The following is a 19,292-nucleotide window of genomic DNA, read 5'->3' on the forward strand; positions in this document are numbered from 1 at the left end:
TAGTTCGGTTCTTTGCATGTATGAGATACTGAATAAGTGAATACACTAGCTCCAAAAACAAGAAACGTCCTCCTAAGATGCTGGACAGTTTGAAATAAATACAACGGTAATTTGTCAGAACCACGAGACGTGCAGCCATTTTTAAAAACTGAGAGCTTTCGAAATTCGCACGTGATTTTAAATTCGTAACTCAATTCCTATTCGCTGGTTTCTGACAGCTGACGTTGAAATGGCTTTCTTGAGCAACGTGGAGAGAAAATGGCGTTCCATAGTCATTTCAGTCATTCTTCAAGATTTGTGTGATTCAAGAAAACACTACGATGTCGCTGAAGCTGCATTGAGTTTTGGAAGTTGTACTGGAGAGCCACAATCAGAACCTGATGGTCCGTGTCGATCTTCCTTCACTGCAAATTTCCTTTTCTTAGTTTTGTGATTTTCAAAACGTAAGTTAAACACAACAAGGGAAAACATGGTAGGTGTCAGGCGGCGTGGCCTGGTGATTAGGGTGCCGTATTTGTATGAACGAGAAAAACGTTTTCAATTCCAGGGCTCAGTTGTATAAAGCATCTTAAGATAATTATGGGTGTTTTTTGAAGTCGTTCCCTGCCCTCGGAAGGAATATCTCGATCGCTCTATTGGACCACTCGATTGAAGGCAGTTTATTCATGATAGAGAACACATCAAGAAGGTGAGAAAATCCTTTGGAGTATAGGGAACGACTGCGCATGCAGAAAACACCAACTTATCTTAAGATGGTTTATGCAACCGGGCCCAGCTATCCCTTGTTGGTAGCCAATGTTGTAAACATCGCACTTATTTTTTTTATTATTTTTATTTTTTTCTTTCTTTCTTTATTTCTTTCTTTCTTTCTTTCTTTCTTTCTTTCTTTCTTTCTTTCTTTCTTTCTTTCTTTCTTTCTTTCTTTCTTCAGATGGAGAGGAAAATACAGTATTGTTGTACCTTCCTCAAAATGATAGTATCATTTATGTAAAAGGATCTCAGTTTGCTTGGCAAGGTAAGAGTATATTGAATTTAAGTAAGTATAATAGTTAGCAAGTATATAGCAAGTATAAAATCGGAAAATACCAGGAAGAATCTTTCTTTTTTATCCTCTAACAACATACACAGATACTTGAAAATCTTTGCTCTGGATTTAGTACAGTAGTTAGCGCATCAGGCTTCAAATCACTGAAAGTATCAGTCACTGAATTGGTTCAATGTAAGGCACCAGTCACTCCTTGCCCCGTGTTTCTGTGTCTGTGGGTTATACCCTTTACTCTGGACTATCAGGCCTTCTTATTCAGTTTATGTAGCAAACTTTTCCGTTGTTATTGTTAATTTTTTGTCTGCGGATTTAAGGCGTTTTTTGCTGTTTCCTTGCTTTGTTTTGTTTGTTATTCATTCATTCATTCATTCATTCATTCATTCATTCATTCATTCATTCATTCATTCATTCATTCATTCATTCATTCATTCATTCATTCATTCATTCATTCATTCATTCATTCATTCATTCATTCATTTTGTGTTTGTGTTTGATTTTTTTTTCACTCTAGAGTGTTTCAACTTGAGCGACCGAGAAGCGAAATTTTTTTTATCTTGTATATGTAATACATAGACAAGTGAAAATAAACGATAAAACCGAACAACGTTTCGTTTCGTTTCGGTCGGTCTTTAGTATATGTAATAACCTCTATTATTAAAAACTGGATCATTGTATAATGCAATTCCAGGAATTTGATTGGCTTAGCGCCATGGTAAATGAGCCATTATACCACGCGGGAGAAATAGCGCCCATTAAATTGTCTTCTGGTTGTTCTTGCAAAGCGAAATTAGAAAGATCTAGCAATATTTCTTTAGTTTAAAATTAACAACTATTGCATTCTCGTTTGTTGGATATGAGATGATTATAGCCAACTCGGCACTACACGCCTCGTTGGCTATCTATCATCTCATATCTAACGCGCGCGCTCGTGGAATAATTGTTAAATATGTTTTTGTTTTTGTTTTTTTCAAAGGCAGTGGACCTCCTTCTGACCAAGCAAGGCTGACAATGCAACTGATGACCATATCTCCAGCACTGTATGGAGTCACGTGTGCAATCACTGTCCTCTGTATAATGCTGGCTGTTTGTTTTCTGGCTTTTAACATCAAGCTTCGGCATTACAGGTAAACGAATAGAATGTTCTTGTCTTGCGCGCTTGCGCGGTTGCATCACTATAGCTAGTTGGTTAAAGTTTGCTTTTAGCAATACAAAACGTTAATTCAAACTTTAATTATTAACTGACTGCCGGCTGACTGACTGACTGACTGACTGACTGACTGACTGACTGACTGACTGACTGACTGACTGACTGACTGACCAACTAGCTAACTGGATGGCTGGCTGACTGACGGTCTGTCATTCAGTCAGTTAGTCAGTCAGGCTGACAGATTGTTGTGCGTGGCTGACATGCTAAACGAACTTTTTTTATTATTATTAATTCTAACTTTCATGACAGACTGACTCAACGAGCTAACTTAATTAAGTGCGATTCGCGTCCCTGACTGACTGACCAACTAGTTGGCTGGCTTGCTGACTGACTGACGGCCTATCATTCAGTCAGTCAGGCTGGCAGATTGACTGACATGCTAAACAAATTTTACTTTTCCATCACAGGTATATTCAAATGTCAAGTCCCCGCCTCAACGATGCCATCATTGTTGGATGCATCACTATGTATTTCTCTGTTTTCCTGTTTGGATTGGATGGAAATCTGGTGTCTTCCACGCAATACTCTGTTAATTGCCAGGTACATTAAAAAGAAGAAAAAAGAAATTGAGTGGAATCTTGTATCATTATAACGGGACCGTATTCTTATTTTGGGTATTAAACTGGCACTAGCTTGAACACGAGACTTAAGTAGAAATATTCAACACGGAAAAGCATGAATATATTTTTTAATATATTCCCCCGCAAGAGCCTCAATTGCTGGCCAGATCCAGTTCAATACCAAGAATACTGATATACTGTATTAATATAAAGCAGAGCTACTTCAGTCTTTCTTAACTTCTTTCCATTTCTCCGGTATAAGAACAAATTCCTTTTGGCTATGTATACAGGCTGTCCTGTTAAATTCCATAGTTCCACCTTGAAAGTTGGTCGTGAAAATAATGGAAAAATAGTAACTAGCTTTATTTTTAGCTTTATTGACTTGCCCGCAAGTCCAGCTAGTTTGGGTTGATCCTTTTTTCTTTTCTTTTTTTTTTTTTTTTTTTTTCCATTTTTCCTTTTTTTCCCTCAGAAGGTAAAGTAAATAGAGGTGCGAGGCGCACGGGGGACTGGTATGGAGAAAACCGAGACCTCCTAGACTTGAAGAGAAAAGCGACTCACTTTAAGGACATCTGCAGCTCGCACAGTATAATTAAAAGAAAACCACAAAAACGTGCTGTTAGGTACCTTTCAGTTGATTGGTCACACTTTAGGATTTCATTCAATGTAGACTAAAAAATCACAAGATAGTGCGAAGAACGTTTTAGAACTCTCATGCTTGCTCAATCCGTGTTTTCTTCCTAGGCAAGAATATGGCTCGCTTCACTTGGTTTCACAACGGCTTTTGGTGCTATGTTTGCTAAGATATGGAGAGTGTACGTGATCTTTACAAATGCAAAACTACGGAAGAAGGTTAGAACAGATGTATAAAAAGCATTTAAGTGATCAAGGTCAAAGAACCTGATAATTATTTGGCAGGGTGAAGAAATATTCTGACTTCACTAACACGACGCAGAATGACAAAAACCTCCCGCCAAACACCTAAATAGTCCCGAAGTATCCCATGATAACACGCGGCCCTCTTCTTCATTGCGTCAAAATATTAATTTCTAACTAATTCGTTCCCACTTTACTCAATCGTGAGACATGAATTACCTTTCTTCACCTTAACGAAAGACCGAGACAAGGACCAAGTAATTTTGTCTTTGTGCTTTACTCACACCAATTAGCGTTCTAGAGTAAGGGAAGAGTAATAACGGGAGAATCGAGTATAGGAATTAAAAAAATCATTTCTCAATTTCTATGTCGGTATTTCCTTCATTTGCTGCCCCATTCCTATGGAATACTTTCCTTCCCCATCATCTCTGCTGGACAAGATTTTTCTTGACTATTAATCGGCAAAACGTGTTATTAACGAATTGTTTGAGCAGTTGTGTGATCGGTTTAAAGTTGTTTCATGTATAGTGATCTTTGTAGGTGATTAATGATGGCCGGCTTTTCCTGTTTGTTGGCGCCCTACTGTTGGTTGATGTTTTCACTCTAAGTTTGTGGACGGGGATCGACTCCCTAACAAGAACGCTTCAAAATGGAACCATACAGGTAAAATGGCTCAACAAAACCCACGCAAAACGTGAACGTGAAACCAGAAAATGGATTGAAGTCTGATCGTTCGACTGCTTGACTGACTGACTGACTGACTGACTGACTGACCGACTGGCTGACCGACTGGCTGACTGACTGACTGACTGACTGACTGACTGACCGACTGGCTGACTGACTGCAGTATGCATGAATGACTGACTGACTTACTAATTAACTGGCTAGCTGGTTGACTGACTGACTGACTGACTGACTGACTGACTGACTGACTAACAGACTGACTGACTGAACGAACGAACGAACGAACGAACGAACGAACGAATGAATCATTGACTGACCGCATGGATGACTGATTGACTGACTGAATAATTGAAATGTGGCAAGAAAACCTTTACACTTGGTAATGATTTTCGTTCTATACTTATTACTTTCAGCATGGAACAGAGTTTGATACTTTACCTCAATGGGAATACTGCGACTGCCAACACAAACCCATATGGTTTGGTGTTTTATTTGCCACCAAAGGGCTCCTGCTTCTCTTCGGCGTCTTCCTCGCGTGGGAAACACGACACGTGAAGATTCCCGCGCTAAATGACTCGCGCTATGTCGGGATGTCTGTGTACAATGTCGTCATCCTGAGCGTTGTTGGGGTCCCTGCTGCATTGATGATTGAGCATGCGCAAAATGCTACCTTCGCTCTTACAGCTGTATTTATACTGTTCTGCACAACTGTGACGCTGTGTTTGGTTTTCGTTCCTAAGGTAAATAACACTTACGACGTTGCGACAAATCGGGGTGAGATGCTGAATACAGCCAATGGAAGGCATCTTTACAGTTTTGCAGCTGGTTGTCGAAATGTCAGTCGCTACCAATAGTTTCTTTTATCTAAAAGATAAAACAATAACTTCAGCTGGGGTAGTGTCCAATCGAGGAAGGATCAGACCAATTTTAGTGTATAGATTATAATATGTTTGATACTGTAAAGCGCATTTGAGCGCTAGAAAAATGCGCTATGGAAAGAAATTATTTATTACTATATTAATTTCTGCTGCGCTCTTAAAGTGCCTAGGAAGCGAAATAGAAGTGGTGCTTAGTTCAGTTCACGACGTAATTTCGCGGGAATGGCTTACCTTGCGAATCAAAACTAACACGCTCGATCACTCAGTTCATGAATGAACGTGTTGCGTTTTTCAGTGGGTAGCGTTACTCTATCCATTTAAGTGTATGAATTGGTTGACTAAAGAGTTAAGCAGCGCAATAAGCCAATCGGTAGGAGGAAGGGGGAAGGAAGGGGGGGGGGGTGGGAGTGGAGGGGAACTAACACTAACAAGGACCACTTTTGGTACCGCACATTTTTTTAAGAATGTTCTTTTAAGAATGTGCGGTACTTAAAAGTACATAGGCAATATAGTACACCTCTCCTCTGTAACCCTTCAAGACCTAATACCCACCTACATAATCATCCGGCTTCAATGTTTAAGCTCCAATGCCCTGGTGTCAATGCAACAGCCCGTTCTCTAATGTGTAAAGTTTTGTCAATGGAGGTAGTGGGGAGAAGCTATTTAAAAGTCAGGACAGCTTATCCTTGGAGATCATTTGGTTTTTTCTCATAACTTGTGTGTATGATGAAGCAGTGAAATTGTAAGGAGAAATTAGACGCTGATCACTATTGCGGGGACCTGAAGGGTTAAAAGGTGTGGCTCTACAAGTTCTTGTATTCTTGTATTCGTAAAGCACTCTAAATGGTATGCCCCATTTTGAAGGAATTTGAAGTTCTGGTTAAAAAATTAAGGGAAGCAATCAGAACAGGACCCACCAAACCACAAAATACATGGTGGTCTCTGCCTGCACCCCCCTTCCTCAAACTCAATGATTATGCCGTTATTGCATAGCCACCCCTCTGTCCAGTAATAAAAAATGACAGTGGGATTCTGACCTCACTTGGAGTAGGCATTGCTTGATAAACAAGAAAGGTGCATTTTTTATTTATTTATTTATTTATTTTTTATCTAGCAATGCGTACTCTTGCAATGTTAGCTGAATATTTCGGTGTCAACTTAAATTTTAAAGCCAATACAATTTTGTCGGTAATATTCATGAGATAGGTGATGTCTTTAATACCCCCCCCCCCCCCCTACTCCAGGTAAGGTGGGTCCTTTTCGAACAAATTTGTTACAACTAGTTGTCTAAATGATTTTAAATTCATGCATTTCTTAACGAACTCATCAGTGGGACTGGTTTGGTTGCCCGGGTAAAAGGAAAGCGCCTTTAGTCGCTTGAAATTTACTAGGCTCGGTGACATCAATTACCTCTTATCATGATTTTTTTTTTCTAATCACAACTGAGAAGTTCATCGCAGTGACGCGCAATCCCAGTGTTTTAAACACAAGTGGAGCTACAAGTACCTCAGGGAGCCAAAGCACTGGAGATTCGGCAACATCCCAGGATAAAGGAATTAAGGGTGCAAAATTCATCGCCTTGGCAGCGGAAAACTCCAACCTTAAGGAACTGCTAGCTGAGGTAACCAATATCTATTGCTGAAAAAAGCTACATACAATCCTCAAAAGCTTTCACTTGAATGGTCGGAGTAGAATGGATACTCTGTAGTATTTCATCTATTATAATAAACAGCGCCACAGGAAAGTGCTGCTCAGTAGCTTTCATTCGAATGATCACACTTTAAGATTTCATCCACAGACTCAAAAGTAAGAACTACCTTGGACTTGACCGCGCAAATCCCTGAAAGCCGTCATTTATGCATTAAAGGGAAGAGTCTGTGGTCTAGAATAGGTGATCATCACATATTAAGATAGCATTTTCTTCTCTTCCATAGAAAATATTTCCACAAATTCAACGTAGCCAATTTCTCTCAAGACTGGAGGATGCCAATCCCTTTAATTTTTTACCTGTAATTTCCTTATTTCAGAAAGAGGAGCAGATAACTAAGATGGAAGTGCGCTTGAGAAAAGGAGGTGTACCGCTGGAGAGCATCCGGAAAATATCACAGGCGATGGCGAACAAACGTGCACAGGGCACCAGTTATGGGTCCACTCCTACTCTGAATATCAAACGCGACAGGTGTGTACCTTGAAAAACACCGGAAGTAAACTAACACCTGTGAGAGGAGCACTTACACAGGCATACCAATCTTTTGTTGTGAAAGAAGCTTAAACCCTTCGCTGAGTGTTGCAGCGTGCTCAGAACTCGTGAACAGCAGCAGGCAGCCCACTCAGGAGCCCACTGTATATAGTCCCCCGCATAACCCTCCCGAAAGTAACGTATGCTCTAAAATGACGTTATTATTTTGATGGCTATTTCTAGATCCCAAAAGTCGCAAACTTCTGTAAGTCTAGAACCCCAACAGTGACGTTCTAAAAACTTAACTAGGTGCTATGCCTCTCTCTCCCGCAGTTCCCTCTATATAGTCATCGAACGAAACGGAGCGGAGACTGGAGAGAGAAGAATTAAGTAACGCCACGCGCCTGTTTTCTATTTCCATGTTTTCTTTGATCTTACCGTTGTTGTTGTTGTCGTTGTTTTTGGTTTATTTCAGGGACGTTGGCGGGAGTATTCATATCGAAGTAAATGACGATGCAGGTGTGTGGACTGGGGATAAAAATTCTGCAGGTAATATAGTAATTGTCCATTGTGCCACAAGGAAGCAGTCCAGGACAGTCTTGAGATATTTCTCTTTTGTATTTTTTTCCGTTGCAGATAAACATCAGGAGCCTTCCTCGCCCAAACATCGATATCCCCCTTCGCCATCCAATACCGACAAAAACGTTTTTCTAGGAAGCGACCTTGCAAAGACCAGTACTAGCACAGCCATAGCCAAAAAGTACTCCCTTCCCCCAAGGGCGCGAAAAGATGTTTCTCAAACTGAGGCCAGAGCCAGGACCCGCTCAGTTGATGACGAGGTTCAAGTAGCTTATGACAATCCAGGGATTTCCACGGAGACGAGTGACGATGGAGGCAATTTTTCCAACAAAAAGTTATCACTTGTCAATCGAATAGAAAGTCCATTTTATACCGAGCCAATGAGTAAAGATCGTGCCCCTCCTGTTCACTCCATTAAGGCAAGATATGTCAAGCCTAAGAAAAACCCGAACGCTAACAAGGAAGAGTTCCCGGATGTAAACGCCAACGCATTGCCAGCAGTCAAGAGCGGAGAACCGGAACGTAAGGGGAGCATTGTTCTCGTCTCCAAATCGCCAACGGGAGAAACCTGTTTCCAAGTTCATACTCCGGCAGAGTTCAAGAGAAGGGAGAGTTCCGAAGTAATTAACGTTTGATCAGTTTTCAGTTTGTAAATACGCCATCAAACGCTCAGCCTTAAGGAATAAGTGTCATGGGGTTTTTGAGCTCTAGTGTTTAAAAAATGGTGAAATAAGACCTTCATTTAGCTACAAAATAATTCTAGGACAACGAGAGGAAAGAAAGCAACTCAATTCTTGAAAGGAACAACTCGTGATCTGTTCTAGCGCATTTTGGAAACAAAAATGCGAGAACTTGAAAAACGTTAGCCTAACATTTTCAAGTTTTTATCCGTTCGTCCTACGCTGTCTCTGGCCAGAGGCACTTATCGACAGTTTTATTGCACTGGGATGATTTTTTTTTTCACTGGGATGATAATTTATAGCAAAAGTAGACAAACATAATTTTTTGTTTCTGTTGACAGACTACTGAAAATTTGTGGGTTTTGAAATGACCCAAATTCGCGTGATACTTCCCCTTCAAGACCAGGAAATGGAAGAGACTCATTAAAATGAGATTACGGGCTTTCAAATTTTTCACTCATTCAGTTTGAAAAATCTCAGACACAGAGCAAAGGTTTACAAAGAAAACGCCATTTTAAGACTTTGGGTATCTGCCACAAAACAGAAGATAGTTCAACACAGAGTTAAAAAAAAAACAGTCTGCTCGCACTATACTTAAAGGGGCAGTGTCACCGATTTTTTGCGTTACTTTGAATAGCTTAAAAACATATTTGAATTGATTGAATGGTCAATATAATGGTTTACCTTTGTTAAAAATAAACCTAGTAGTGCACAGAAGCTCGTATCATTCATATGGCTTGGATGGAAATGGATTGCAACTTGAAGAAATTGGCCAATTTTTTCATGTTCTTCCTGTGTATTTTGGAGAAGTCGCTAAAAACTGATTATAGTTTGTTGTTTCTCAGAGGAATCCATTAGTATATTCTTTCCAATGCTCTAACAACAATTTCATGTTAGAAAAAAGGTTCTCTGTCAAATAGTTTGACCAAAATACAGCAAGATCGCCGTGACAGTCCCCCTTTAAACTGCCGCTCTACATTAAAACTGAGCCAATCCTTTCCATGGGTTTTGCAGCAGCACGTATCAGGAGGGTGCAGAGGGGGTCAGGGCGAGCTTTGCTCCAGTATTGTAAGATTCTGTAACATAAATACGGTTTTTACTTTTAGGTTCTGAAATAAAATTTTCTTTTGCATCCGTATGGTTTTTCGCACAGTTCTTGGCCCTTTAAGCAGCGCCTCCTTTAGAATCGTGAATTTAAAGTTTGGTGAGGCTAGGAATTTGAAAAACTCAGGCCAGACTAACGGGCCGTATTTTTATAATCTAACTTCTTTGTTTCTGCTGACAGACAAACATTTTTGGGTTTTCAAATGACAGCAAATTTGCGTGATACTTCCCCTTTTAGATCTGCTGTTCCTGCTTAGCCATAAACTGCGCAAAAATACCTTTAAATTAGGAGCCAAATCCTCAAAACAACTCGCCCTAAGCTAGACTGTTGACTCTAAGAGCCTAGGGAAATTCGTAAAAATGAGGTACACCAATAGCTGACACACTTCCTTTTATTCTCCTTTGAAACACAACTTAAAAGAAATAACTTCCTTAACTCAGTAACTTCATTCTCTGTGATTCGTTTCAACCCTTTACGCCTACAAGAGCGCCTAACTCAATGTCTATTTCTATTATTTTCCTTTACCATCCTCCTCCCAAAAATTCCCTTTCAACTACTAGTTAAGTCTAATTCCAACCCTCCAAGTTGCACAACTATTTTAAATGCCATAGCTAGCTACACGTACTTAAATTTTGGCACCGGCGACCTGATTTGAAAACAGTTACCAAACAGCAGGCAGCTAACCCTAGAGTGAAATTACCAAGAACAAAACCAAGCAAATTGGATGGTTGATTTGAACAGATATAAATATTCATCAGAATGGAAATAAATAATCAGTTATAGTATTCAGAAATTAGAGCATACATTTGGAAACGTGCTGGCAAATTCAACATCTTGAACAGTCAAAAGCCCAGATCACATGACTTAATACGGTTCCTAAATTTCAGTCACTTCCGACTCGAGGAATTTTCAAAGTAAAAACATCATTCACCCACTGCCATATGTTGCACGACATGATGCATTGGCTTTTAACCTTTAAGCCCCAAAACAAACTTACAGATTCTCCTCAGTGTTCTCCTTATTTTTCTCATAGAACTAGTTAGGAGAACTTGTAAAAACGTCAGACCTTTTGTCTTTCATGATCATTTTCTTTTTTCTCACAAGCTGAATACTTAATTACGTTGCGATATTGTGAGGAGAAATTGGATGCTTGTCACTATTTGGGCTTAAATGGTTAATTGAGGAAAAGACAAGAGGGCCAAATTTGTACTCTGTTATGAAACATTGTGAATACGGGTCCCCTTTTTAGCGCTAGGCCCCAAACACCCCACGTTTAACCAAGTTCTGGCTCCACCAATGTGCTGCACTCAACAAAAGCTGTATAATATTATAACCAGCGAGTGAGTGTTATTTCAAGCATGATGAAACCCTCAGTAGTGCATGTTCAAAGGACCCTCTGATCTGGCTGTTTTGTTGTTGTTTTGAGTATGTTACTACCTTTGCCAAGAGGTTCCACTGTGGTACCAACTTGCCACATGAAAACGTACATGACTATTTTGAGAATTTCATCCACGCTAATTTACACAGGTCCCAAAAAAACCAATATTACCCCTAGCTAACTTTATTAAAACTACTTTACTCATAGTTACTCCACTATACTAAAATAATGCCTATTGCCATTTACTTTGCACGGCCTAAGGTCCTCCTTCTACTTATTTCATAAATTAGTACTAATTCTATTTTTTTATATAATTAGCTATTCATTGTAATTTTAAAAATGCAATTTCATGTATGTAAAACTAAATCAGAAAAATACTGTTCCATCAAGACTAATTATATTAACTTGAAATTTGATTATGAAGATAAAGTGTATTTGGACTTGCACAGCTAAAGGGCCATTTTAATCAGGGACACCCAACACGTTTTATTTCAGTGAATACTGAAATTGCCTCAGAAACTCGGAATCTAAAGTTTTCTTCAGCAAAATGTCAACTCAAAATTTCATAACACTGGAAAACTAATTCCCTAAGGTTCGCCTCCTCACAGGAAACCTCAGATTTTTTTCCGAGTATGCCTGTGTCACTTCTGATAAATACATCATTCTCATTAATTCCTTTTGTTTTCAAAGAGATCACATGTCGTTAAAAATGCTAAACAAAGGTCAGCTAGAATTTTTGTAAAACCAACAACGGCTAATAAATTCAGGGAATAAAATTCCATTTCCTAAAACTTTCTGCATCTTAAATTTTCAGCTAGAGCATCGGAAAAGCTCAATCTGCCTTTACTTAACTTACAAATACATGTATGTCTTCAAAAGGGCACAAGACAATATGGGAAATAGGAAAGAACATAGCATTTTAAGTATTTTGTTTAAATCAGTGTTCTTGTTAGGTTGCCCTGTTTCAATGAAAGCACCTTTAGCTGTAGTTTTACTGTTGACAATGACAACTGTTCTTTGTAAATGGTTTTGTAAATGGCTCTCGTAAGCATAAGCTTTGTGGCTTACACATAGCCAAGACAGAGCTTAACTCTTCCTGCCTTGACAGCTAGAGATGTATTACAAATAATTATTAATTCTATTCAACAACCCACTCCAATCCAGGGTAACATCGTTCATCAATCAGGGATATTGCTATGTGGTTATAGGACTAGAAAACTCCAAAGTGAAAACATACACTTGAAATCTAGAGTACCATGGGCTTCATTTATGTGGAATGGTTCAATGTACATGTATTTTACAAGGTCATGTTAAAATTGAAGTCTATGAATAACAATTAATGGTAAAATGTGACTGATCAAATGAGATACATTGTACAGTGCCTTTCTGTGATTGATGTATTATGCTAAAGCCTGTGTATTCTAGATGAAATACCAGAGTGTGGTCACTCCAATGAAAACTACAGTAGTAATAGTACATGTACTTTCCTAAGATTACAATGACTTTGTATGCTTTTTGTCTGCAAGATCCTCATACTAAACTTGTCTGTGGCTGAAATCATTAAAATTAATATGGCTATGTACATTTATTTCTAACCTCAGAATGCATTACATAATAATAAATTCTTGTCACAATGTCAGAGAAAATTAGAGCAAAACGTAGCTTTTGACTGTATCTCACAGTTTTCATCAGCAAAGTGAGCTCCATGTTGATTGTCGTCGCATGATTACATGTTGTCTAGTCACGTGACAACAAGTGGTTAAAAAGGAAAATCAAGGAAGCCATCCACATCAGATGCCAACGTCCCATGTTAAACAGAGATGGGGGCTATGATCTTCCCACCATTTTTAACCACTTGTTGTCACGCGACTAGACAGCGTAATCATGTAACAACATGGAGCTCACTTTGCAGATGAAGATTGTGAGATAAGGTCAAAAGTTATGTTTTGCTCTAATTTCTCAGACCTTGTGACAAGAATTTATTATTATTCATTAAACTTGAGTGTAAGTGTAATCATTCCCATGAAAGCTGTCATTGCAATGTTTGTCAATAACTTTTTTCAAATGAAAACCAAATTCATTGGTTTGCATCATGGTACTCTATGAATAGGAGATGAGGTTTATTATTGTTATTACCCCAGTAGAACCTTTCTTAACCTTTCACGTGGGAAAGCATGATCTCCTTCATCTTCACTGCTACTTGAAGAACAATCTTCCCATCTTTCACCGGCATGGGGCGAGCAAAGAAACTGTTCAAATGGCAAACGATACTTGCCACATAAGTCCACAAATTTAATATGTCTCACACGGGCATCAAAGTACACTCCCTTACAACATGGGTTGACACAACGGCGAGCATTGTTGAGATATTGCAATAAATGAGCTGGAAGATCTTGCGAAGTGTACTTCACACCACTATTCTTGATGCAGCGACCGCTGAGTTCTAACAGAGTTGGTGGATTGAATGTCATGTCTCTGACAAAACGAACAACAAGAGGATTTTCCCGCAGACTTAGCTCCTCTAGATTCCGCAGTTTCATGAGAGCAACAGGCAATGTGGTGAGTCTGTTGTTGTGAAGACTCAAGGATTTTAAATGTGTCAGTTTTACTAATGTCGGTGGGAGAGATTCTATCTTGTTGTCACAGAGATTGAGAGCTTGCAGCCTGCGTAGGGAGCCCAGTTCATTGGGAGCAGATGTCAGCTGATTACCACCAAGGTAGAGAATTTCCAACCTACAGATTCAGATAAGAATATTGCTTTAGGAGTAGAGTTACAACTTCTGGTAGTTAAATGGTTGAATTGAAACTAGACCCAACCTCAATTCAAATACATCTTGAAATGAACTAAAACACAATTACTGTAACTTGACAAGCTTACAATCAACCAACTTGAATTCCATCTCATGAATTCCCCTATCTCCACTGATCTATACACACGTCTCCCAAGCTCCTGGCGCAAGAATCCTTGCTGTGCAATAGTGTAGACTGATTATAAAGGTTTGCATGAAAATTTAATGGCCTTAAACATACTATGCCTTACTTTACCTCTGTGGTTCATTTCTTGGGAATGTATCTTAATTTAAATGTAGGACATTTCAGAGTGATTACAAAAAGTTGCAGTTTCAAATTGCCCTTTCTATTAAGGCTTAAACATTCCCCACTCTTCAATGAATGGAAAACAACTGCCAGTTCACACTGAAACTGCCTATGTGTAATACAGTAATAGCCCGCGTATAGGAACCTGAATTTTTCAATTTAGCCTAAATAGGTTCTTATATAAATGGTACTTAAAGCAAATTTAGGCTACCAAGGTTCTTAAAATAGGTTCTTATATTTTCATATGAATTTCATCTGAATATACTATATATATTAAAAATATCATCTCATAATACAATAATTGGCAAACACGATAGACATACAACATGGTACTTAAGCTTGAAAGAAAAAAAAAGTTATGTCAAGGTACTTTTAAATAGATGATGATCTTCATTCAGCAGTTTCTACCTATACACTTTCACAGCAACCCCACTGATAAGAACCTAACTTACAATCTTAGCCTAAATAGGTTCTTATGTGGAGGGGGCTTAAAATGAAAATTTTAGCCTAACAGGTTCTTAAAACCCAGGTTCTTATACGTGGGCTATTACTGTACATTTATACATAATCATAAGAAATTGAACCATACAGGAGTAGGTACATGTCACGCATTGACTTTCATGTGTGTTTCTACTACTGATAAGTTCAATGAATTCCCAGACAAACCCTCAATAATTTATCGGTACATGCCACTATTCATAACAAAGGCTGTCACACCAGGAGCTTGGGATACCTGTGATCTGCACAGTCTTGTAAAATTTAAAAATAAGATGTATTATTATATGGCAAGGTAGTCTTGAGGTAAATCCGGGCATTCTGATTGGCTCTTTCTTGGTCGGGATTTTAACGTACGGACCGTTTCCATGGAAATGGTCATAAGCCGTGTATTTTAATTTATGACAAGCAGCAAATTTGAAAATTTGCAGCTAAAACTACGAAAAAGAAAACCTGAAAATACTTTCATTGCTCGCAAAGAAACTACCCAAAAGACTGATTCCAACATGGACGAAGAAGAATATCATTTACAAAGCAAATTTTACTATCCCGAAGATCTAGCAACCTCTGAAGCAGGCATCTGCGAAAGCCGACCATTGAGGATTTTATAAACAAACAGAAAAGTGAAAACACAAAAGGAAGAAGTCTACTGATATGAACACTCTACTCCATTTTATCTAGTGAAGCTAATGGCTTGAATAGTCAAACAATTGAAAGCCTACCTTCATCCGAGCTTGTTCACCTTTTGTCAATTTCTTTTTTTTTTTAATGAACGTACGCAAGAAAAATGGTGAATACGAGCCAGCAACATTTTTCAGTTTTCAGCGCAATATACAGTGATACTTCTCTGAGAAGAAATATTCATCCAACATACTCAAGGATAATGAGTTTAAAAATCGAGAAGAGTTCTAGCTGCGAAGCACAAGTCACTAGTTTGCGAGCATGACAGAAGAAATGAGCTGCAAGCCGCTCGGGCAATTGACGAAAACGAAGAAGATGTTCTTTTTGAGGCAGGAGAATTCGGCGACTCCAATCCAGTTGCACTCCAAAGAACTGTGTGGTGGTTTTTATCCCTACACTTGGGTTTCCAAGCCAGAGATGAGAGCGAGGAGGACAATTGACTCAATGCTGCTTCCTTTAAAGTTGAAAATGATTTTCACAGCAACCTTTTGATTCTTGATCCCTACTTTGTGATGCGCTAGTAAATTTTCTGGGATCGAAGAAACCCTTTTGTGAGTTTCAAAAACAAACCGCAGCTGTTAAGATTTTCGTCAAATTCCGCTACAAATCGTTCTTGAAGTCTTTTCTATAAACATGTACACGTTCACTAAATTTGTTTTCATGTTAACCTCGTGGTACCGTAGCTTGTTCAATTCTTTCTGGGTTGCTCGCGTCATCAAAAACACCTCACGACGGAAACCCTTTGAATTCAAGTGACCGGAAGTGCATTTTTTTAAATAAACAAGTTTGCTCCGAGTGCCATATAATAAACTACTTACTAACCTAGCTTGCTCGAGCCGTACTGGGGAATATTGGCCCTCGGTCGTTTTTGTACGGACCTCACGCGTACTGCCACGACCTTGGGCCAATATTCCCCAGTACGGCCCTCGCACTCGGTTAGTAAGAGGTTAGTATCCAGAATACACAGGCACAAGACAAGACAAAATATTCGACCACCTGATCAAAAACAAACCTTTGTCCCTGCATATGACATGTTGAATGCATGTATTTATGTACTTATTGACTGTATGGGAGGGCAAGACAAGAAGATATCTGGCTTAAGGTCTATGTGCCACAACAGAGAGCCAAACATTTTGCTGTCGGACCACACCTACCGTAACTCAGTCAAAACATTGTTTATAGTTAACAAGCTCCAATTAAGACAAATAACCTATGAACGTCTGGAGTAAAATTAGTTCCGATGCCGCTTGCTATCAGTGTACATGCGTGATTTCAAGTCCACATTACAGGAAACAAAACTGTTTCAAATCGTATTGGTAGGACTGTACGGCTTTTATCAGCCCTGCTCCTGTTAATGCATACAGCCCAGGAAGAGCGATTTTCATAATAGCTTTACAACAAAAGTGTGCATGAGACTGTATGGGCCATAATAAATCTTTCTTACCATCTTTCTTTGCTTTTCTGATATCAATCAATCAACCAACCAATCAATCAATCAATCAATCAATCAAAGATTGACATGACATGTTCGTGCAATGTACAAACGTTAGAAAATACAATACAGAAACAGTTTGGAATAAAATTTGGGTATTCGGAATATAACAAGAAAATTGTATTGTTGAAAGCTTACACGTCCAAGAAGACGCTGTGCAACTTTTCGGATAGTGGTTAACTGAGCATTCAGGTGATTGCATGACAAAACGTGGCAACAAATTTAATTCAAAAATTAAGCTCATGCAATCGGACACCGAAGTAAACAACACGCAAAAAATAAAAAATCCTTTTCTTTTTCGATCGGCTTAACGTCTTATAAATCCACCAAGCAATGCTGGATGGAAAGAAATTATGTAACTTGGTGGTAAGTTCATACTCGTTACCTATTTCATTAAAACTGTAAGCTAACTATCTATTGTTTGCGAAAGATATCTGTAGAAGCGAGACCCACCTTTGAAGGTTTTGAATGTCTGGCGGAATAACTTCCACGATGTTGCCTCCAAAAAACAGCGTTTTCAGTGAAACTAGTTCAAACATCTGGGGCAAGAATGACTCAAATCTATTCCCACTTAGATTCAAATTTTCCAAAGCTAGAAGCCGTGCAAACTCTTTCGGCAAGTCTTCTAAGTTGTTGTTCTTTGCCACAAACGATCGAAGCTGCCGTAGATCACCGATTCGTGGAGTGATGTAAGCCAAGCCATTTCCCGATATATCTAATTCTTTAAGATTGAGAAAGTTCCCTATGGAGTCAGGCAGAACAGGAATGCGATTTCCAGCGAGACTGAGTCTTGTAATTTTCAACGCGTCGGGCAAGTTGTTGAGAACGTGAACATCGTTTGGAAGGGAGTCGAGTGAACGATGCGCCAAGTTCAGATCGTGTTCCTCAAATTCTTCTCGTTCTGTTCCGCCACTGTGTCGTTCCTCTTCCATGACTATAAGTCGTTCCAATCAATTGCTTTCATGCCCTTCCACCAACAAAAACTACAACACCTTTCGTACACCGGACAACGTAAATTTCACTGAGTCACGTCGAGGGTCAGAGTCCATATTGGTGTCTCACGTGAACAACAAAGGAAACGATTTGATTGGTTCACATAATCCTATGGGAGATATGCATTATCGTCACGCCAAAAAGCGTAAATAAATGATGCAATATTATCGATTTCTGGTTCTTTTTCTTCCGGAAGAGGTCCGGAAATATATTGAAAAGGCCCTCACCGGTACCCTGCTAGCACAGATTTCTTTCTGACAAATCTTTCAGCATGTACGAAGTCGTTCGCGTCTGTAGTATTTCACGTATTCGAGAAGTATACAAGCCGACAACGCGAAATACAAGAGACGCGAACGACTTCGTACATGCTGTGCAAAAGACTTGCCAGAAAGAAACCTCTGCTAGCAGGGTAGCCCTCACGATTATTAGTGATCTTTTCATACATGTACTACAATAAAGAATAAACGCCGAAGAAAAATCTCATACCAATCTTTTTACTTCCGGAGTTTTTACGACTAATTCAAGTCAAAAATTTGGCAACAGCTTATTCAGTACTATTTTTTGCATTTCAAGTCAAAGATTCAAAGTCTGAACATTAAAGATCACTGAGTTGCCTAAAGCCCAGCCCCAGATTTTCTTCATTTTTAATCTTTCTACTGGCGGTCCACTACGGCAGTATAGAAAATTTCCGTCTCAGTCTTCATTTATTATGATCGACACAAAAAAATTATATCCTCAATGCTTACGCTCTAACTTTTTTTGGCACAGCATATCATTAAAGGACGAGAACTTTTTCTCGCTATTCAAATTAATTGACATTTGTTAGAATTATTGGCCTTTATACTCTATTTTGTGGCGTAATCACAATACATCGATCCTAGTATTGGTAGTGACAGGTTATACAATCAGAGGGTGAGTTAAGATTTTGCGGTCCACTCATTATCTCTCCGCTTAGAATCCTTTGGGTCGATCTGTTTCGCTCAGTCTCATAACAGGCGGGAAGTGAACATGATGAAGTCGGCGGCGCACCTCGCAATGATTACTTCTGAGCCCTTCAAGTTTGTTCACCCATGGATCCATGGTTCACCAGCCCGATTACTTTCCAGCATGATCTAACCAACCAAAGCATTTAAATATTAAGGAAATTTTAATTTACTTCCCAATCTCATCGAAACGTTTCTCAGATCGTGACACCGGAAATGCATTCAATTAACACACAAGGTTCTGAGGTAGTTTCAGTGCGTAGAGTTGCGTTCAGATCTCATAGAGAAAACCGCACAAGCAACGGTCTAGGTTTATAAAACGGTTGAGAAGCGGCGATTTCAGTGCATGTTTAATACGTTATATGTTTAGTATAACTTATC

General features: G+C 39.1%; 2 protein-coding genes across 2 annotated transcripts in view; one reads left to right on the top strand and one right to left on the bottom strand.

Annotated features, from left to right (window-relative positions):
* LOC146482955 (gamma-aminobutyric acid type B receptor subunit 2-like) overlaps positions 1–11,355 on the top strand; it is a 43,305-nt gene extending 31,950 nt beyond the window's left edge. Inside the window, exons 9-18 of the mRNA XM_085106599.1 lie at positions 932–1,015; positions 2,019–2,169; positions 2,660–2,792; positions 3,557–3,664; positions 4,229–4,351; positions 4,786–5,112; positions 6,701–6,871; positions 7,278–7,429; positions 7,905–7,978; positions 8,066–11,355. Coding sequence (XP_084962725.1) covers positions 932–1,015; positions 2,019–2,169; positions 2,660–2,792; positions 3,557–3,664; positions 4,229–4,351; positions 4,786–5,112; positions 6,701–6,871; positions 7,278–7,429; positions 7,905–7,978; positions 8,066–8,643 — 1,901 coding nt within the window. The 3' untranslated portion in view covers positions 8,644–11,355. The remainder of the gene's footprint in view (positions 1–931; positions 1,016–2,018; positions 2,170–2,659; positions 2,793–3,556; positions 3,665–4,228; positions 4,352–4,785; positions 5,113–6,700; positions 6,872–7,277; positions 7,430–7,904; positions 7,979–8,065) is intronic.
* LOC146482957 (uncharacterized) lies at positions 10,169–17,974 on the bottom strand. Its single transcript, XM_085106608.1, has 2 exons — positions 17,389–17,974; positions 10,169–13,904 (listed from the first exon to the last, which is right to left on the bottom strand). The coding sequence occupies exons 1-2, from the start codon at positions 17,865–17,867 to the stop codon at positions 13,304–13,306; spliced, it is 1,080 nt and encodes a 359-aa protein (XP_084962734.1). The 5' UTR covers positions 17,868–17,974; the 3' UTR covers positions 10,169–13,303.
* Between the last annotated feature and the right edge of the window lie 1,318 nt (positions 17,975–19,292).

This window comes from Pavona decussata, unplaced genomic scaffold (assembly GCF_977016875.1).
Source record: "Pavona decussata unplaced genomic scaffold, jaPavDecu1.1 SCAFFOLD_41, whole genome shotgun sequence".
Classification (NCBI taxonomy): Eukaryota; Metazoa; Cnidaria; class Anthozoa; order Scleractinia; family Agariciidae; genus Pavona; species Pavona decussata.

Coding starts and splice junctions, on each gene's coding strand:
- LOC146482957 (XM_085106608.1), bottom strand. CDS start 17,867: ATGGAAGAGGAACGACACAGTGGCGGAACAGAACGAGAAGAATTTGAG. Junction 13,905..17,388: donor GACATTCAAAACCTTCAAAG/GTGGGTCTCGCT, acceptor CTGAATCTGTAG/GTTGGAAATTCTCTACCTTG.